This window comes from Argiope bruennichi, chromosome 5, assembly GCF_947563725.1.
Source record: "Argiope bruennichi chromosome 5, qqArgBrue1.1, whole genome shotgun sequence".
In the NCBI taxonomy this organism is placed as follows: Eukaryota; Metazoa; Arthropoda; class Arachnida; order Araneae; family Araneidae; genus Argiope; species Argiope bruennichi.
Window position 1 is genome coordinate 45,562,338 of NC_079155.1, and position 23,282 is coordinate 45,585,619.

Genomic DNA, 23,282 nt, shown 5'->3' on the forward strand with positions numbered 1-23,282 from the left:
TCTTCTGTTTTTAACATTATAATCACAACACTGAAACCAAATATCTTAGATGATTAGACGGTCATATTTCACTTTTTGCTATGAAACTTGTGCTAAACAGCCTTTATTCGAAATTGGATTTTAATATTGTATTCCCAATATTGTGTTCTTCAAAATACATTATAATGTAAATTTTTATCAACAATACCGTAGTAATATATAATTATATAAAATATTACCACAGTATTATTTAAAATAATTTAGATTTTTGGTTTTTATTCTAATATTTTTAAAAAAAATAATTGCTGAATTAAAGTTGTTATCATTTTTTTTTTACTTCCTCTTTAAAAAGCTTAGAAGAAATTACTGGGATTTTCAAAAAGTTCGATCCATCCTGGGATTTTGCTGACTCTCCAGTTTAGATCTGGGACGGATTGGAATGCGTGAGGATAGAACCTGGAACCTTGTGGTTTGCAGCCCAGTAACATGACCATGATACAAAAGCAATTGCTCGTGCAGCGTAGCTGTTAACTGGTTATAAGCTATTCACCACAGACTCTCCCTCCAGTGAGTCGGAGGTAAGACGAACGATATGGGTGTTGAGTGGTGAGGTATTGGCTGTTGATTCAAATGCGCCTGTACCCATTTGAGTAGCGCCAAGCGTTATAGCGAGCGTGTGTGAGTGATTGGTTGCTGATGCTGCGTCAAGTGAGTCTGACGACTTTGGGTTGCTGCGGGTAGATGGCGCCACAACAGCTGTACGAAGATTGAAGGTTCATCGTTCGAGGTCACCAATGTGGCGAATTGTGATGCGTGAGGATAGAACCTGGGACCTTGTGGTTTGCAGCCCAGTAACATAACCACAATACAAAAGCAATTGCTCGTGCAGCGTAGTTGTTAACTGGATTATAAGCTATTCACTACAAAATATTTTATGCGATATTGTGGTCAAATTGTATATCTGTGTTGCATTTTGGAACTAATTGATAAAAAGGATGGCATTCGAAATACATGCTTAGTTTTTTTTCATTATATTAAGGAGTACAAAATGTGCCATTCAGTATCACTACATGTAGAAGTGAGAATAGGAGGGGCACTTATGCTTGTAAATTTCTGTGACCTTCCAGGATTTGCTAACTTCCTCCTTTACTTTCTACCTTACTTTCGCTATAAGTTCAGAGGGTTGAAAAGTTTGAAGGAGAAAAGAAAAGTAGGGGCAGCGTAGTTGTTAACTGGATTATAAGCTATTCACCACAGATATTCTTTAATAAGAAAGCTCGTTTTCGGAGCTTTTACAGTGAGCGCAAAAAATCAGAAGTGAAAGAGATAGGCGGATTGAAATTTAGTGTGCTGTTTTTGTTGCAAAATTGTAGATTTATATAAATTTCTGGACGAAATTTATGAATGGAAAATCTATTTCTTTGACCATGTGACCACTATAATTCACACTAGAGGGAGCAATCTCCTTGAAACTTTTTCGCGTCTTTTCTAATAAAAGGATTATTTTCCCCCACAAAAAAAGTGCAGACCTCGAACAAGGTTGTGAGCTCTCCGAGGTCTCAGATTTTTATTTTCAATGTTGTAGAAGAGCATTTCTTTGCAGTATAGTGAAGAAAGCCAAATATGCATTTTGGAATCCCCTTTTTGGGGGAGGAAGGGGGGGGAGGGATTGAAACCAAAATTTGATACTAAAATACAATTTTAGTAGCAAGATCATATACCAAATTTTATCTAATGAATTCACTGCATTTTTGAGTTATCGTAGTTTTTATACAAACGTGCCGACAAATAAACGGTCAATATTTAGACGGATTGTATCCAAAATTTAATACGGTTCTATACTTTAGATGTTAAAAATAAACCAAATTGTATCCGTCCACGGTTTTACGTTTAACAAAAAGTGTGTTCATAGGCATTTGGACAAGCCGACTTCCTGTGAATAACCTTCGCTCAAAATAAAACACAAATCTACAAATTTAATTAAAGACCGCCTGATAAATACCACCCATCCAGCTCAAGCAGCTTTTGAGTCATCGAGTTGAAAGACAGACTACCAAAAATGTGAAAGAGTTAAATAATTTGAATTAGATATTTTGATGTGTATCCAAGTTTCATCATTTCATCGCGCTCAAAAAGCACACTTTTGGAATCATGTCTGTCTATTTTTTCCTCTAACTAGTTGTAAGCATAATAAATCAAAAATGCTGTGAGTCAGACGAATGAAATTTGGTATATGGCCTTTACAAAAAATTCGTATATTTTATTAAATTTTGAACAAAATCCATTCAGATGCAGTCTGACTGTCCTTATAAAGCTGTCCAACTACAAAACGAAGATGGATAGCTAAACAGATAACATATGAAACACAGATTTAACATTTGAAGTATATAAATTAGTCACATTTCGAGTCAAATTCGTCAAGGAATTAATTCCATGTCGGTCTATAGTTTCACAAACATATAAATGCGATTTCTTAAAAATACGATTTAAAAATATGCAAATTTTTGACTTTGTGACTGCAGTTGTAATTTGTCAAATTTTGATTACAATTGGTCCGAGATGAGTATTCAGTTTTCTGATACTTGTATATTAACATTATCCCACTGGTCAATCACCAAGAATAAATGTAAAAAAATCGAACGCTCTTTCGTAACTATTGTTCGCCAATGGCATGCGGCCGGCTATTGGTCATGGCATTGGCCGATGGCATGCTATAAATATACAAGTACATTTCTTAGAGAGTAAATAAAAAAGTTTAAGGAGATCAATTCCGCTGTTTTTTTTTTAATAATATTTTTTACAGATTGACATAATTTTAATCAATGGGAGTGCCCTTTGAAGTTTCTTGTATTAATTAATGTACTTTTGCATTATTAACCATATGCCTTCGACGAACAATAGTTACGAAAAACCCTATTGCATGGCAGCCTTTGGAGGTCTTTTTTTGCGATAGCCACTGAGATGCGGTTAATACACAAATACCAGAAAACTGAATGTGTATTTTTTCCGACTAAATAAAAGCAAAAATTTTACATAATACTACAATTGTAGTCACAAAATCACATACTATATTTCACATATTTAAATCATTACGTTTATTGACTCATACCGTTTGCATGTTTGTAATGGTACAGATCAGCTGGTCGCTTATGGATATGGTTCTAAATATTATAATGTCTACAGTTTAGATGTTAAATCTGTGCTCGAAATTCTATTTTCCAAGCTTTTTCTTTGTTTTGTATCTATTGCATAAAATTATATTTGAATAGAGATACAAGCAGATTTCCTCTGAATGGAATTCGTTCAAGATTTGATAGAAATCTACAAATTTCGTGTAGACTGTATACCAAATTTCATCCTTCTAGCTTAAATGCATTATTATTATTAATAATTTGTTTTCAAACAGATATAATTCTAATAATGTGCTTTTCGGGAACTCAGGGAAGTCTGATACATTGAGATTCATCAAAGTCTGGAGTTAGTTAATTTTTTGATAATTACAATATTTTCTTTTTTGTATACTTCGTATACGGGGAAGTAAAAATGGATTTGACATAGGAAATAAAACGCTTTTTAAAAGCCGTTTCACTTTTTTAAAAATCTAGCATGCATAAAACCTTATTATGAGTATTTCAAAGAAATGACGTAAAAGAAAAAATATACTCGTGGCCGAAAAATTGAAAACAAACAAACAAATTTTTGACAAATCCTAATACTTAATAAACAGTTTTTGTTCGTGGAAAGTCATCAGATAAAAGCCTTTAAAAAATAAACAGTATTGCCTCACAGCCGTTGTGGAATAGAGAGAGAGAAAAACACACACACACACACACATTTTGACAGGATGGATGCTCAGCAATTAATTTGACCTTATCTTTTTTATTTTATCATATGACCGAGTCAAGTGGATTAATCTCGAAATATTTGATAAGAATTGCAAGGATGCATCTTAAAATCCGCTACTTCTATTGGTTACTTCTGTAACTCTTGCCGTATAACCCACCAATGAAATTTAACTTTTTGCACTCGGACTCTGTGCATTCCATTTTTCATTATATACTTATGCACACGGCACACTAGAAAGGAGGAGTGCAATTTTGCACCCGGTACTAGAAATCTTGAGCAAATTGACAATAAATACCGAAACATTGTTTTGGTCAATATATGATTTCAGTTGAATAACTGCGAAGACTCAACTTTCGATAAGCTCTTTTTTTCTTGCTGTTTACTTTTGGTAAGTATTTTTCCATGTATTTATTTTGAAATAATAAAGCATAGAAATAAGAATGCTCCCCAAAAAAAATCTTTCAAATATTTTAGGGCTTGCTGTACATTAGTTTTTATAAGTAATATAAATTTTCAAAATAAATGGATTTGAAATTTTGATTTATCCTGCAAGTACACCGTAAGTTTTTCCTCATTAAAAAGAATTTTATGCATAATCATGAAGTCCCTGAACATTTGTTTAAATGAAGATTATATATTGCTTACTTTTCTTCCGTGGAATAATATCTAACGATATCTATTTGATATAAAATCTTGGTGAATAGAATAATATCTAACAATATCTATGAATAGAATAATATCTTGGTGAATAGAATAATATCTAACAATATCTATGAATAGAATAATATCTTGTGAATAGAATAATATCTAACAATATCTATGAATAGAATAATATCTTGGTGAATAGAATAATATCTAACAATATCTATGAATAGAATAATATCTTGGTGAATAGAATAATATCTAACAATATCTATGAATAGAATAATATCTTGGTGAATAGAATAATATCTAACAATATCTATGAATAGAATAATATCTTGGTGAATAGAATAATATCTAACAATATCTATGAATAGAATAATATCTAACAATATATATCGTATATAATATTTTGATGAATAGACTAACAGCTAACAATATTTCTTTGAAATAATATCTTGACGAATCTGAAAATATGGCAGGGATTTTTCTTTAGTATAAGATTTTTTAATATTCGAAGACGCGATATTTTAGCTTCAATAACTTTAAACATAAAGAGAATTTTCCAATTTTGTATTTTTCCTGCAACAGTGATATAGCGCAACAGTTGATTTCATATTTCAATTATATTTTACTGAAAGAATAGTGATTTTTGATTTTTTTTTTCCAATGATAAATTTTGCTGAACACATCACAGCAGTCTGATCTTTACTCTTATATCTTAATTATCATTAATTCTTAATCTTTACTCTTATTCTTAATTATCATTATTATTCTTCATTAATTCTTATCATTCTCTTCTTTATCATTAATTATAATAAATATTTCATGTGTATTTGAAAATAGAACCAACAAAATTTAGAGAAATTTCAAGAGTTGTATTATAATTCAAAGCGTGTTTTGAAGAAGTACGTCTTAATTTTTCTACACGTGTTACCCCCATCCCTGCCCACCTCTTTCGAGAGAAAAAAACTTTCACTGCCTCTATTTCTACAGAACAATTTTATCCCTATAATAAATTAAAAAGTAAAACGAAGAGTTAGTTACTGACGCATATATAAGATATTTAACTAAAATTCTATGAATCTTAATGAAATATTTAATTTTCATAATTCATTTTTCTTAAAATTTAGTCTAAGATTCGAAACTAGAAAGCCCTGCAAGCGTTTTCGTATTCCGATTTGGATTCCCGTCCTACAATTTAAAAAACCTTATGGAAAAAAGTGATGAGAACCTTTAATTAAATATGTCGTCATTTAATATGAAAATTGTGAATAATTAACGGAGTTGTATTTTTAATTAGAATTAAATAAACATCACTAAAATACTGTAATTTCTTGAGATTGTCTTACTAGATCTCTGTATATATTATTATCTACGTTATATCAAATTTAATTATCCTAGATATAGTGCTTATAAAGATTAGGATCATTGGTAATATGGATGTAATTGTAATGTATTGGATGTAATTCAGTAATAAGAAATGGTTATCATTTTATTTAGAAATATTTATAAATGCTCCTTGGCAATTTCTAAGATTAAGCGCGTTTTCCACTATGACAATTATTTTATCCTAAACTCACTTAAACAGAATTACCGGAAACTTTTTTTTTTTTTTTTTTCCCATTCTTGCAGACGATATAATTTGAGATCATTTTTTTAGATTTCTTTTTTATTTCATCGCTTATTGATAGATGTTGCAATTTTTCATTTAAAGTCATGAAATCGTTTGAAATTTTGTAAAAAAATATTCTTCGTGAGTAGAAATGTTTTTTAAAAAATAATAAATGTATCTAGTTTACATTAAATGAATCATTTTTTTGTCGAGTTATCAGATTCATTTCGTTGTAGTTAAATAAAAACTTATTTTAAAAAATGCATTTGATTATAATTATGAACATGATTATTGTTATTATAATTGCATAATTAATAATATTGATTTTTATAGATAAATGAATTATTGTATTATTAAATATGTTTATTAAATGCGGTACTCATTGATTTGAATAAGTGATTTTTATAATATATTAAAGTAAATGGTCTTCTATATATAAAACTTTGATTGCTAATAATAAATAGGAATCTTAATATATAGAATTATATATAGTTTGAAAGATATTTTGGCACCTTTAATTTATAGCTATGATAAGCATAATCTTCGAGTGACTGAATTACTCTAATAAAAACTGCTAAGTACAAACAAACCATATAATTTCTACTTCGGAAATTCTAAACAGAAGCTTTTGTAACCGTAGAAATTAAAATAGTTTTCAAGCATTTTTATCTTCAATAAATGACCGATAAATATTACAAACTGACTTTGGGAATTTGTAAATGTTACTTCTCGAAAAATAAACTGAATATTACTTTCCAAATATTTAATAAAATATAAGAATGATTTAGATAACACGGTCTTTTCTAAACATATCAATTTATAAATAGATGTAAGAGTAGATAATTCTGAAGGTATTCTAAAAAAAACCTCTAAGAGAACTGAAGAATATTTATGATGGAGATGAAATAACAGTATCGAACTTAATCAAAATACCATCAGACAACACCAACATGATCAGAGGTTAAAGTGTGTTAACAGGATTTCGTAATCATTATTTTAAGATTAAAAGGATAATAAATTTGGATGTCAGATGTCTACAAAGAAAAAAAATCAGGACAGTATGGTATTCGAAACGTCGATTTCAACAAGCTCTATATAGTAAGCTTTATGGGCTAAATTATTAGTATAAATTGCATGTGCTTTCTTGGAAAAACATAAATTTCATGTTTTCTTGTCCCAGAAACTGAATTTAAAGAATATTATTTTAACGTTCCATGAATAAAAGCTTAATTTTTGCCATAACCATCAGTGTCAGATTTCCGATTAAACAGAGAGGGTCGAAAACAGGTCAATTTCTGAATTTTATTTTTTTCCTTGACATATAAATTTTATTAAAAGTACAAATTCTATGAATTATAAAATATTAGAATAATATTAACAATTTATTTTGCATAACTGATCAGAATCTTGTATGTTTCATTACTTTTACTTAGTTATTGGAATCGAAGTAGATAAACGAAACCAAACGTTTTCACTGTGCTAATAAAATAAAAACATTAACTGAAATGAAATAAAATGCTTTGAAATGTGATATTAAACTAATAAATTTATTAAAAGAGTGACACTATACTATGCACTGCCTACGGCTGCAAAATATGTAAAATCGACTTTGAAAACCATAATTTCATTGGCTAGTTATTCATATTCATACATTGCCAGTATCTGTTTCACTTGATAAAAAGTTTATTGTTAAGAAATAAAAGCAAAAACTGTATTCAAATCATTTTTTTTCTTCTTAAAAACGGTGAATTTTATTGCATATCCATTTGGAGCATCAGATATATTTTAAATCCGGTCTCGTCAAACTGAGTCTCGCTTTTCATGCATTCCATAATTCTATCCCAAACTTCAAAGGAGAAACTAACAGCCATATAATTGTAAAAAGGCTAATAAAACAACAGAACGCCGAAAATTCAAAGTTACTGATCAAAATTTATTATTAAAAATTTAAAAAAAAAATGATCTACAAATTTTTATAGAAATGAAAAATTATTACAGTACAACCAACTTTTACTGATCTCATGTTTCTCGGCATTGTTTACTTCATCCATTTTTTTTTTTATTGGGCCAAATAATTCAGAATAAATTTATATATAAGACTCTTCCAGCGCCATCTATTAAGAAAACCCGTTATTTTTTATATATTAAATTTTTTGAATCATATCAGAATATTAATGTACGATTCATTAGATTGAATCACAATTTATATTTTATTTTGTTAAATTATAGTATAATAATTATTTGATTTAATCTTAATTATAAAATCGAGGGTGCTTTACATAATGGATTTTTTTTTCTGCAATTCCATTTGTATATGTTTTTACGGTTTTTGTCTATGTCATCATCTTATTTTGTGCATTTAATATTTTAAAATATTTTACTCATGATATTTTAATGAGAAATAATAGAAACAATTTTTACCATTTGATATTAAAATATTTTATATGTATTTTCCAAATCTTTATTTTATTTCTGTGTTTTCATACATTATTTGAAACTCTTATAATTATATATATAACACTTAACTTATAACACTTATATATGATCAGATAAATAAATGTCAGAACGATTGCAAAGTTATGTAAAGCAAAAACTATAAGATATAGAAGCAAAATGTCGTTAAATTGCTTACATTAGAACTGCTAATGTTAATAAATCTCAATATGAGATCCTTTGATTGAGCATAGCATATTCAAGCAATACTCAATTTTACACTATGCATTTGTAAGCGCTTTAGGATTTATAGGTTCAATAATAGTAGTGATACACGATTTTAAAGCCGGTAAATTAGTGAAGGGCATCTGATACACACAATCTTTTCATAATCTCGCATGAAAACAATCTTATCTTGAAAATCGCATAATATAACTTCTAAGAGAAATTTTCTCATGAAATTATCATCAAGTCATACATAACGCCATCTGTCGGATTCTGAGAAATAAAACTTTTATGAGTGCATGTTAGGGATATGTAGCATCGAAGAAACACTACTATTTCTAATTATACTCTTATATAAATTTGTAATGTATCCAAGAATTCTCAGGCAATTTGAATTGGCAAATACTGATATATAGATTTTTATCTGAATTTTTCTGCAAACGATTACATAATTAAAAAACAGTACAGTCAGAGAATTTTTTTTAATGATCAGTTTCATTGTTGTTCTTACATTTATTTGATTTTTTTTTTCAAACAGATCTGATTCAAAATGCCTGGTGGACCCTGCGGAGCTAACTGCAACTGCGAAAAGTGCCGTTGCTGCAGCGCAGCTTCTAAGTGCACTGCCAGCTGCAAGTGCGACACTTGCAGATGCTGCCAAAGAAACCAGCAGTGCAATTGCGGTGACTGCAAGTGCTGCAGTTCAGCCAAGTGCTAAAAAGCTGCTCTGAATGAAGCTGATGTTTCTTTTAACGAATATGCGCCTTGGAAGTTTAAAGAAAAAATTTCCTTTTATTGTTATTGAAAATAAAAGATGTAACTGAGAGATTTTAATGTATTCATGGCTTTGGGCTTTAATTCACCTTAAGTGAAAATAAAGTTAATTTTTTTTTTTTAACATTTTGTGTTTTTATTTACTTATAAATCATTTTGAATCTAAAAAATGATAAGGATAAAGATTTTTGAACTAATTTCTTTTACATTTTTCAATTTATTACTTGCATTGCAATTTTGCAATTATATGCACTCAAACACTTCCATGATTTATGTCTTAGAATTCTTTTATGAGTTAAAAAAATTTACTTTAAATAGATTTTTTAAATTTTGTATTTTAATTTTAAGTAACATATCTAATCAATATTTTAATTCTCAAAATAAACAAAAGAACTTTAAAAATAAAATTACCTGTATCTTACACTGGATGATTCTTAAATTTTCCAAGAAAAATTATGCATATATGTTTAAATGAGTTTAAAAAAGAACACATGAAAATAATTAGATTTAATTATTATTATGAACAATTTTTAAAATTAATTCATTGAAACCTTGACTATCTCATTAAAATTTCTGTATTGAATTTTTTTAATCATCATAATTCCATCAATAAGTCAAATATCACAAGTAGATAATTTTACTAACCATTTATTAAAATATTCAACAGTATTTGAAAGGCAAATGTAATACTGATGAAAATAGGCATATTGTGCAGTTTAGTGTTGCCAACTAATTCAATTGAATAAAATAAAAACTGGTATTTAGAAACTATTTGTAAAAAGAGTAATTCATAGTAAAATTAGTTAATTCATGTATAAAATATATTAATTCTATATTTTGTTCTAGCGAGTATTAATATTTTAAACAATGCTAATTTAATGCACTTGTTTTGATCTAATCTCTTCTTAATGCTACTCATATATAATTCATTAGTATTCTATTTTGTATTTCAAATATGAAGTGAAGGTAAGAAGCTCAAGGACTACAAAAAATACATTTTTGAAATAGAAAAAAATTACAAAATGGGAATAATATGCTTCATGTGAGGAGTAGAGAACAGTTCTGTTTCATAAATTTTTTTATACCCGATTCCTGCTAGTTTATTTTTTTATTTGAAAATTGAAATCGAAATTACTCTGTAGGAGAAATGCGAACCAGAGCATTGTTTTTTTCATCATCCTAATAACCGGCTTTGTTTCCAAAACAATTTCTGCAAAAACCAACAAGTTGTGCAAAAGGGATATTTAGCGAAAAATTATATTTTATGGCGAGTTTTCTTAATTAATATCAATTTCTGTATACCTGAAATAAAAGTAGTATTATAATTCTCATACATTAATTCTTTCGATTTTATTTTATTTATTTTCAGTTCATGACACTTTTCTTCAAACGAAAATAAAATTTAAGCCTACATCTTCATTCATGAGATATTTTTAAGTCCCCATAAAACTGTTATTAAAACAAAATAATTTAAAAAAAGTTTAATATCATTTTGAGATACTAATTTTAAATCAAGGAAATTTTTTCATAGCTTTTGTTTACGAATTAAGAAATTTTTAAGACTGAAATGGTATCTCGACCAGTGGTAGCTAGTCCATCGAATTTATGTTTAATTTAAGCAATCATTGCTTCTATTTCAAAATGTTATGCATCTTTTACTTTTTAATCTATGTATGAGGGAGCATCAAAAAGTAAAGAGACATTTGAGAAAAGATACATCTATTCTGAAAATAGAAGATTGAAACATATATTATTTTTTTACATAACCACCCTGGTCTTTACACTTTTCTTCAAAATCTCGAGTGTGAATTTTTTTCTTCTGGCGATTATGATATTTTCTTCTTTGTAGATTTCGCATGGGAGAAAGCGAAAAAAGACTGGAAAAGTTTATTAATATAAATTATATTTAAATTATTTTTCATGTTAGAATAAATGGCATATAAATGTCGCTTAAAGTCGAGTTCGGCAGAAAATTTCTTTAAATCGATAGGTTCGTTAAACGAAATTTCTATTGTTTATGCTTTTTATTTTATCAATGAAAGTGTTTGCAAAATTCTGTGTCTGCATGTCAGGAAGTTTATCATATACATATTCTAAGTTACTGAAGTCATAAAGAATTTTTACTCGACGTTAGTTTTCAACATTTGTAATATGAAGTCATAATCCCCACCCCTTCCCTTGATGTAATCTGCCATTTTTATAAATTAAATGTATCATAAACCTCAATTATGTGAAGCTGTGCCAGAGAGCAATGAACTCTGCCTGCAGAAAACCCTAATACATTGTTGGGAAATGCATTAGCGCATCCTCTTACGAGATGTCTTTCCTGTTAAAGAATGGTATTTATTATGAGACATTATATTAAATGTAACAAAACTCGAGTTAAAATTTTTTCAATATCAAGTATATATAATTTGAAAGAAATACCGGATCTTTAGATAATTAAATTTTAAAAGAAATAATTTCTACAATTTTATACAATACTCAAAAGGACTTTTTTTTTGTAATTAGTCATAATTGTTTCATTTAAAATTATAAAAAAGGGGGTAGCTAATTCTAAAAATGCACTCAATTCAACTTTTATACGTTGTATAGTTTTATCAACATCTTGTTTTAGCATCATGAGTGCTACTTTGAAAGGTGGTCAGATGAAGAGGAAGATAACTGAGCCATAACCCTATTTCCAGAATTCAACACCACAAAGTAAGTAGACGTTTGGCTCGCGATGTCAGATTAATGTAAACCAGGCTCACATACACGAGAAATCACTGATGGAATTGGTTTCGAACTTCAAAATCCTCTAATACCGAAAACTTGACCACCAAGTCATTTTGCCATATCAAAAGTATACAGATGCCTTGAACAAAAGTTTGCTGTGACAGATAGTGAATATAGATATAATTTATAAGTGATTACCTGTTGCTCAGCAATTTTCAGGAGGAAAAAAAATAGGATAAAATTGCTGAATAAAAGTATTGGACAACAACGGTCCAACCGAATTTTTCGATCTGCAACACCTCTTTCCTATATTACTAACCTCATCGCTGAAAAGAGAGATGTATAGATATTCTTAATGAATGCCAATTGAATAACCTCCGGATTTCATGATGTATTCAGCGACAACATTGAAGATACTTCAAAATGCGGAAATGTTGGTTCTATCTCTATCAGGACTTGAGATACAGAGATTCTTCTAGAAAATGCCATATCCTATTGGAGGGGTAAACAAAACCCAAAAAAGTGTTCTCCGATGATTGATTTGTCTTTTTAATGTTGATCCTGGAGCGGATTATCTAATTGCACTCTAAATGCTATTGCTGCTGTCTGCTTGTAAATTTATTTCTAAAAGTATCATTCTTTGTGTCCATCTTGGCTGTGTTTTTGCTATCTATACTTCGTGCTTTTTCGTGGAATAAAATGTCATTTTCCATTATCCAACGTGTAGGACTTCTTTCGCCGTACAGATTCCGGGAAGATTTTTGTAACATTATTAAGGAAAAGATTTCGTTCAATGGGTCTCTGGATAAATTTATTTTTCTCCGTAAGAAATTACATAAATGTTTCAGATAAACTTATAAGTTTAAGCATGTATTTAGTTTATTATGCTGCGATTACGTAATTTTTATTGTCTATACTATAAAACATATTCTTCCTCTTTCGTATATGAAGTAATTATGTAAAGAACCATTAGGGGCGTTTCCCCTTCGAATTTCTCGAATAATTAAAGTATTTTTCGGTCTTTCTTTTATCCTCAGCATCCACGGAAGGTGCAGCGAGTTTGGGGTGGAGTAGAATTGTCCCGGCAGTTCACTAGAGTGAGTGCTCTTTCCCACAATTACGCGAGTAGTGATGCATTATGGCACGTTTTGTGCTTTGCAGTACCATCAAGAAAACAGAGTTGATCATTAATTAGATACAAATTTTCATCCAGATTTAAAATTTTGGCCACAAGACCGCATACCAGATTTCATTGTCATTTTTTCGTATGCGAAGTGTACGTAGAAAAAGTATTGTAATCGGCAAGCAATTCGAACGATTGTAGGTACCAATTATTACATTAAAATATTATCTGCCATTTTTTGGAAGAAGGTGTTCTGAACCGACTTTTCGTATTCTGGTAAAAATCTAAGAGTTCGAATTGCTTGTCGATTATATGGACCGCTACAACAATTACGAAATTGATGTCTAGGATCTAACAGTTGGGCCCTACTTCAAGCAAAATTAAATTCTTCTTTTCTGATTAATGTAATTAGGATAAACGACTATCGCTATAATGGTGAAAGAAGTAATAATCTTCAAAACGTTCATTTTAAGAAAAGTATACATACCTTTGTTCATACAAGTTCATTATCAATGGCAATTTTCTTTAAATGCGTGCTGTGGTATTTTTAAAAATTTGTTGGTTAGTCCAGTAATTATACATTGTTCAACCATCATATTTTGTACAAATGAGACAATTACTTTCAAAATACAATAGGATCAGTTCAGGACTTTTTATTGGGCAAGGTAATATGAACTGTAACTTTCATTCTATACTGTTAACCAGTTTAAGAATCTGGAGTACATTATACTCCAGATTCTGCAACCAGAAGATAAAAACACTATAAATACCTTATCCATTTTCAAGTCATTCAATTTTTGTTCGCCTTTTTAATTCACGAAAATATTTTATTTCTCAAGTGTGCTAGAAATTTAAAGGAAGATGAATGTTTGCTTTAAACTCATGATTAAAGAATGTATGATTTGTACATCTAAATACCGAACGTTGCCTAGAGTTCTTAGCGTTTATATGTAGGCAATAAAAAGTTTAATATTAGTAAGCAAATTACTTCATTGGTAAATTAATTTTAATAAGAATTTGAATGTATATGAGAACTAACAGAATTACAGTTTAATTATATAATCAGGATGCATATATTAAGTTTATATATTCATTTTAACATATACTAATAATGCACATAAGAGATACATCCCCTTCACTTTCTGAATAGTCATGGTACTAACAAAGTTATCTAGCTGAAAATCATATTCTTTCAATGAAGTAGAAATATAAAATTACATTTCTGCTTCTCGAACATCTTCCCATTTCAAAGAAATGGATGTAAACTATTAAATCATAACAAAAAGATAATTGAAAAAAAGGTAACTGTATCAATAAATTTTTGTATTTTTAAGTTTTCCACATTTTAAACTAAAATTATAGAAAACAAACACACAGACAGATCTTCTCTTTATACATAATCACATCTTAGCATGAGCGTCAAAGTAAATCAGCTGTTTTTTTTTAATTTAATAAATATTTTCACTAAAATAAATTGTTTCTCAAATAGAATTTTAATATAATACATATATTTAATATAGATATATTAATATATTTTTATTAATATATCTCAATAACATGCCTCATCTACATAGTAATTTTTATTACAATCTGAAATTAATAAATGCCTATTGTATGCTTTTATAGTAAATGTATAAACTTATTTATTATTTTCTTCCCTTTAGTCTCATACGGAAGTAATTAAATAAAAGTAATAGCCTTAAATACACACACACAAATAAATAAAAGATTAAAGAATATTAAACCTAAATAAAAATTTAGGTTTAAATATTCATAAATGAAACCATATTATTTATTCTTGAAATCTAAAGCCCTCCTCACTTTTCACATGCATTTCTTTTGTAAAAAAAAAAAAAAAAGTGGAGGTGAGAGGAAAGATGAAAGGAGAATTACACATTAAATAAGATTATATGTGGACTTAAATACTATGGTTAACTTGAAATATTGTCAGAAAAAGATATTTCACAGTAAAATACTCTAAGTAAATTTTACTTACTGAAGGGCCTACACTACAAATTGTGATGAATAAATCAAGAAATTCATTTTTTTAATATTTTATGTTAAAAAACTTTCTTAAAAATTGTTATTTAAATTTTTGATAATGTTTTCAGACAAAAATAATAGATAATCCTGGTCACATTTAATGCTACTGTACAAAATATTCTTAATACTACACATAAAAGCTTTTTGGTCACTTAAATTAGCCATATTAGTCAATATACAAATTTGAGTTAAAACAGTACAATCTAAAATGACAAGACACTACACATGGAAGAAAGAAAGAAAAAATGTATAAATGGTAAAAATCAAGGCCAAAGAATATTGAATAATTCTGGAAGTTAGCTCAGCCTATAGCGTCTCATTCCTTAGCGGGTAGTATCATCGAAAAGGGTAGCCTTAGGATACTAAATGAACAGTAAATAGAACTAGACAATTACAAATATAATTAAAGTCATAAAAATTTCAAAAAATGCCTATTTTCTATCGTAATATTAATTTTTTTTTTTTAGAAGTATGTTGTCTGAAGTCTTAAAAACACTTGAAGATCAAATTGAGGAGAGAAAAAAAAAAAAAAAAAAAAAGCAATTGGGGGAAAAAAAAAAATCGAGGTAGAAAATGCTATATTTCTTACTCATCCTGTTTTAATTCCATTGCACATGCACAAAAGATACTATTCAAAGAGTAGTAATTAAAATTGAAATTTTAGTATAAAACATTAGCTACTTATAAAAAAAACTTAAGTTTTATGCTGCTGCTTTTTAAATCTAAGCTCTATTTAAATACTTAACAGAATATATTAAAAAAAAAACTTTCATTAAATGACAAATTTTTTCATATATATTAGTTAAAAACTTCCTTTCATGAACTTATCTGCAAAGTAGAAACAATGTATAACTATACATATATATTCATTTTTGATGGTCGCCTAAAACTCTTAACATTTTCAAATAAGAAAAATGCAGATATCCCAAGTCAAAGCAAAGTGGCAATAATTCTTACTTTAAAATTCTGCAACCTGTATTTTTAAAAGCTTACCTATTACAAAATAACTTTAAGATGGGTAAAATATCAAAAATGCAAAGCTGGTATTGAAATTCTGTAAACTGTTTTTAAAATTTACTTCTTTCTTTAAAACATACTTATGATTTTATTCATATAAAATAATATTTGTAATGTTTTATTTACAAAAATAAAGATATCAAATCAGAATACCAACTGTAAATGCCAAATATAAGTCTTAAATTATATTTCTAGATACTTTTTCCTTCACTTTTTGATATTATCCATGTTTGGAATTTATGTATATATGTAAATATTTCACCATTTTAAAATATATTTTAATTATTCCATATTTAAAGAAAGAAAACTTATGGTAATAAGACATTTTGACTTTAAATGCAAACCTATATGGCTATTATTAAATCCAACAAATACATTCTCCCAGGTATGCATTAGGGTGGGGGGAAAATTTAAAGATGCAAAGAAAAAAATTATTTCAAAAACAAAAGCTTTTTTTTCATACTTTTATTTTACATTGAATATGCAGCTAAAATTTTACAAACTGCTTTTTAGAGCCAGAGGTTTTAGCATTTTTCAAAACATTGAAACGAACAGTTTTGCTCAAGGGCCTGCATTCACCGACAGTGACAACATCACCGATAGAGCAATCCTGGAAGCAAGGTGACAAGTGAACAGACATATTTTTATGTCGTTTTTCAAAACGATTATATTTTCTTACATAATGTAGGTAATCCCTCCTGATGACAATTGTACGATTCATTTTCATCTTGATGATGGTTCCTCGCAAAATACGACCTCGAATGCTCACGTTTCCGGTCCAGGGGCACTTCTTATCAATGTAGTTACCTTCAATTGCTTCTCTGGGGGTCTTGAAACCCAAACCAACATTTTTGTAGTAACGACCCTTCTTTAATTTTTGCTTTCCTCCTAAACCTGGTTTTTTGTTTAAGAAAACTGTAGGCTGCTTTTGAAAAGCCCTTTCATTCTGTTCTGCTAACTTTTCCATGGTCAGTTATTAACCTGCAGAGAAACATTTATGAATTATATAATAAGTTTTAAAAAATTACACTATTTTAAATAGCATACATTATTATATGTTAGAAGTAAATTATATTAAAATTTATTTAGAATTAAGAATAGCTTTTGATTGAAATGCAGTTATTAAATTTCTGAAAAAAATCCAAACATTTCCTTAAGCTTTTTAATAAAAAGGAATTTTCCCCTGCTACTTCTAAATTTTTAAAAATTTTTCTATTGTGATACTAACAACTAGTTATGTTTTCAAGTTCATCAATATCTATATAGTTAACTTTTAAGATTTTATTCATATAACAAAATTTATTTAAAAACAGGTTAAGATAATAATTAAGCTGAAACTTAGAAAATTCAAATCTTATGAAATATAAGCAATGCAGAATAAAAATAAATTCTACTTTAATGAGATTTTTTTTTATTTATAACAGTGAGAGAAACTGAAGCTCTCGTATTTCTAAACATATTCTAATGGAAATTAAATTCACAGACTATTACTTCATCGAATTAATTTCTAACAACTTACAACAAATCACTAAAATAATCATTTCAAAATACGAAAAAAAAATTGTATGGAAACAAAGCAAAAACAAAAAATTAATACATATCAAAATTTATTTATTAAAATTTACTAGAAATCAAAACTATATATAAAAAATGTTATAACATCAATTAAATGTTATAACATCAAGTTAAAATTTTATTATACTGCGTAATTATATATCTAATGTTTTCACATAAAAAAAGATTCCTTTAAAAAAAATTTGATTTACTAATCATTTGCAATTAATAAGCAAGTACCATTAAATCATACAGTACACTGTGAGAAATGGAAGGCATTGCAAGTCTAGGAAGACCTTTTCGATTTGATTGTGACATATAACATTGATACACTAGCAACAAATGAAAGACATTTAAAAGGGTTAACTTCGAATAATAAGCAATCAATAGACAGACTGGCCATCACTCTTAGATGACACTTATACAGTACATATATAGAGAGAATATACCAATTAATTAAAAAAATTAAAAACAGCTTTCTTTACAACTTAATAAAAACTGACAAAGTATTTATCCTTATTTCAGATTATAAAAATTCACAAACTTTGATACTGATTCCTTAGGGAAATACTATTAATTTCATAAAATATACAAGTAAAATATTTCCTTTCTTAATCAGCAATTGATCAATTCAAGATATATAAATTGACTACACATTTAAATAACTAGGTTCAAATACAATTTCAATTAAATAAATACATATACAATTCAAGCCAAATAAATATACAATTCAAGCATGATTATTTTGTAAAAAAAAAACTAAAATCGTAGAAGATAAAATTGTCACATTCCTATTAAGATGTTAATATCGTCCACACCGGATAAAAAGCAACATCCTAAGCAAAGCCAACGGATTTTCGAAAAGATACATTATAATAAGAATTTCGAGTGTTAAATGAATAAAATCGAGAACACTAACACGTATCACTTCAGAACTTTATATAAATGAGACACAGAACAATACGATTGTAATTATTAAGCCTAATGCCGAGCCAGCAAAAGTTCGTCATCTCCAACAGTTATAATACGATTAAAATGCACTTAATAAAAAAGTAAATCATTTGATATGTCCGAAAACCGTATAATAATCAAAACAAATTACAAACCTTTCTATTTATAATTTGAATTTCTTCCAGACACACAAAAATTGGAGCGGTATAAGCCCAAACCGAGAAACGTGGAGAGATTACCTCAAATTAGCGATGCCAAGCGAAGAAAACTAAACAAATAGCTTTCACACATTGTGTAAACAGCGCCATCAGTTAAATGTAATTGATGGATTTTTTTCACATTCTTTAAATGAAAATTTAACTAATTCAAAAACTACTTTCAGTTTAAGATTATTTTTTCGAATTCTAAGATAAGAAATATAAAAGTCAGAGTGAAAAGAAAATCCCCAGAAAAAGACTAAGGAACATTTGTCAATGTTCACCTTTAACATTATATGAACAAAGGAAACAATTTATTTGACAATATCATTAATATCCATTAGCTTTGTTGAACTATAAAACAAACAACAAAAAAATCATTTTTCTTTCGGACTTATTTAAGAAATCATCAAGAAGCGGTGATTAGTACTTTGATAGTTCTATGAAATGTCTTGTTTAATCTAATTATATTAACGTCCCTTTTAGAAGCAACACGAGGGTTATTTTGGGCCTTACCTTGTAATTTTGAACTCTGAGGGGGAGACCACAAATGAACTGCCATTCTGACATTTTCCGCACCACACCAGCAGGTGGATATTTTGTAAGCGACGTCAGATTTGACGTGCACCATTCTCTCATAAATGATGGATCTATAGTAGAACCGAGTCTTGAACTTCGAGATCTTACTGCTAGGCTACAGCGGCTCTTCCATGAAAAGTAATCGATTCTCAAGGAATTCCGACAGATATTAGTTTAAAGCATAAAAAATATATAGCCTCTTTAATTACCTTCTAAAGAATCATAAATCGTGAAAAAAATCATAAATAAATAAAATCTCAATGAAATTTTGAAAATTAATCCAAAAGGTTCGATCTGACAATTTCCTGTCAGAATCAGGACAGTTGAGAACAAAGCACTGATATGCGACTTACCACACATCCAATACTTTCTCTTTATAAATAAGAAATTTATATAATTGTTTGAATTTGGTCTATAGCCCTTCCTCTGAGCTTAGGGATTTTTCCCCTCCCCCCCCCTCCATTGCTCGTGGGCTTGAAATTTGCTTCATACAAACATGAAAAAACTGGAGATCGGTAATATAGATTCTTGGGGATTATTTTAAGTTACAAATGTGCAAATTAAAGCATAACATATTAGCTCTCTCCCCACCCAAAGCGTATAGTGCTCTCTGGAAAGTCTATATTAAATTCTTTATATTCCATATATAAACTTGTAGAAATATTGTCTATATTTTTTGAAATAAAATTTCAGTAAAATTAAAAATTATTAAAAGTATATTTCTGAATATGTGAGTGAGGAAATGAGAAAAAAAAATGATTTCCTTTTGCCGAAATGCAACAATTAATGTTGTTGTTTATGATGGCACTTGCCATGGACAAGCTCGCTGACGAAGTCAGCGATTTTAAGCCAAGGGAGAGTCTCTTGTTTTAGTAGCGCTTGCACAACCCTTTTTTACAGGGGGGCACATTCACACATCTCACAGATAGTACAAATGAAGAGCCACCATGCCCGAACCGGGACTCGAACCCAGGACGCCCACATGATGGAGAAGACGCGCTACCCCTATGCCAGGATGCCGGCGCAACAATTAATAATTTCATAAATTGAATATACTTGCTTAGTCTTTCAAACTTAAAAAAAAAATGCAAAAAATCCTTTGCGTTTTAGTAGCAGGCATTTCAGATTTGAAATTTTTCTTAAAGTATGCAACTCCTTTGTGAAAATAAAAGTAAAAGTAAATTAACTTAAACTAAAAATCTCGTAAATATGGATTATCTTTGAAAAATGGAAACAAAATTGATACTTTTATAAAAAAATTCAGAAAATATTGGGAAATAAAGCAGTTTTTTCTTCACCATGTTGCGAACAATATTATTGACGACATGTAAAAAAAAATATCGAATTGCATTTTATGTCATCATTTAAGTTTCGTGTTATACATTTAAAATTATTTATATTTCGATGAAATTTTATGCATCATATAAAGTCTTTTTTTAAAAAAATTATGGGAAAATTTATCAGTGAAAGTAAATTTAAAATAACTTTATTTTTATCATTAAAAAGATGAATTTAAAGCAACTATGTTTATTGATGTTAATTTAAAATAACAATATTTTTATAATTAATATCATAAATAAGCCATACGTTTTTTGAGGAAAAAATTAAAGATCTGGTTTGAAATATCCTTTATGGTAATGGTTTATGTGTGATTTGCCTATCCTGATTTCATTTATAGAATGCTAAAGAGCAAACATAAAAAAAAAAAAAAATTTCTTAAAAACTTTGAAATACTGGTGAATGTAAATTTAGCAGCTAACAACAGATTAAACAAACCTTCTCCATAAATCGCAAATGACAAAGAAAACTGGACCGACATAGCTTCGAAAATGTCCCCCTCCTCTTATCACTCTGAAAGAAGGGATTATTCATTCTGTTTCCGTAGACTTTAAACTTCCCAGGATTTTGAGCACTAAAATTCGCATACATACCCAAAACACTGCACAGAAATTAAAAAGGAGATGAAAGCAATTTAAGGAATTAATTCCGCATCTTTTTATTTATTAATTCGTTTTTATTCATTGATTCATTTATTTATAATTCTCTGATGCATATTTTTATTTATTACTTAATTTTTGAAAATTTGGTGTAAAAATCATAAGACTGTTTTAGTTTATATATTTCATTCATTTCAGCTCCAGTTCTTGCACTGTTTCTGACTTTCATCGCCAATTTCATATAATCAAACAACAATTTTTTTTCTTTAGTATATTCAAAAAGCATTCGATACTTAAGCTGTTGTGATTTCATCTCCAAGTATCATAAACCTGGTATTCTATATTTGATGTGACATTCTACATTGATGTGAATTCCGTATGAAGGTTCCAAAATTTTTCTAATTATCTCATTATTCCTTTCCATAGTAAAATTCTTGAAAATGTAAGATTTCTTAAAAATTGCGACGTGAAAACTGAGCAGCGACTCTGGGTGTCTTGTGTCGCTATGTAGACTGATGTCGCTTGGAAAGGATGCGCGGTCAGAATGATTCCTAGACGCTTGATGTCCGTTCGTTTTACAGAAAATTTGCGGGAAACTCCCAACTGCGTGGAGAATAGTAGGATAAGGATAGTCGAGAAACGAAAGAAATCCCACGACGGGTAGGAAAGCAGTTATGTATATATAAATATAAATATATATATTTGGCCGAAAATATAGAAGAAATCTTACCTTCTACTTATTTCATCATATGGGGGGCATAATTTTCATACAAAGAATAAGCGACGCATCAGTTTACATCGCGACAAAAGAAATAGAAATATTTCCCTCCAGTGATTTTACTGAGAGATCTTGAAATTTTGATAGGAATTTCATTGACACGTGTAGACAAAGGAAAGAGAACCTTGGGTATCTTTAAAAGAATGTTGTAAGCATTAGGTATTTTTATTGCTTCATTCGGAGCATGAGAAAATGCTGAAGCATCAGCTCTCTATGGCACGTGAAGAATTAATTAAATACAAACTGGAATTGGATCAAGAATTAAAAGATCATTTTAGAAGGAAGTTAATAAAATTAAATGAAGATAAAAATTAGGAAATTAACTAAGGTTTAAATAAGATTTTAAAATATTATCACACACACATACAATCAAAGATATGTATATATTATAATATTTCAGAAAACGATAGATAAATGAATAATGGAAGAGTAGAATCTGACAAAAAATTTAGTTCATGACAAGAGCTAAACTAAACTAATTATAGAAAGTATAGAAAGTAAAGTAAAAAGTACAACGATATTGTAAAAATATATATAAATAATTAATAAGATTTGTTTTATTGTGCATCAGCTATAGTTGACCAGCTTCAGCTAAAACCAAATATTTTCTGACAAATAATAAGGAGGAAAAAAAGACTTCCTAAAAAAAATTTGAAAATCATATAGTTTTTCATTAGGATATTTTGATGTATAGAGGTTGAAGCAACGATAATTGTATTTCATTATGTAGATTTTTTAAGTTAATTTTTAAGGGAAAACTTGCTTCCATTCATTAATTAGGATTGTACAATTATTCTTGGGAGGGTATTTGAAAACTAAAATTAGCTTTAGGAAAACTGTGTAATTAATTGGTGCTTTTTATGTTTGTCGA

At 28.6% G+C, this 23,282-nt stretch overlaps 1 protein-coding gene and 1 long non-coding RNA gene across 2 annotated transcripts; one reads left to right on the plus strand and one right to left on the minus strand.

The window, feature by feature from the left end:
* The first annotated feature begins 3,914 nt into the window (after nt 1–3,914).
* On the plus strand, nt 3,915–9,638 carry LOC129969688 (uncharacterized). Its single transcript, XR_008784551.1, has 2 exons — nt 3,915–4,213; nt 9,279–9,638. It is a non-coding gene; the product is annotated as an uncharacterized LOC129969688 (long non-coding RNA).
* Nucleotides 9,639–16,865: 7,227 nt separating this feature from the next.
* LOC129968840 (40S ribosomal protein S11-like) lies at nt 16,866–19,200 on the minus strand. Its single transcript, XM_056083120.1, has 2 exons — nt 19,076–19,200; nt 16,866–17,396 (listed from the first exon to the last, which is right to left on the minus strand). Exon 2 carries the CDS (start codon nt 17,380–17,382, stop codon nt 16,903–16,905), a length of 480 nt encoding a protein of 159 aa, XP_055939095.1. The 5' UTR covers nt 17,383–17,396; nt 19,076–19,200; the 3' UTR covers nt 16,866–16,902.
* Between the last annotated feature and the right edge of the window lie 4,082 nt (nt 19,201–23,282).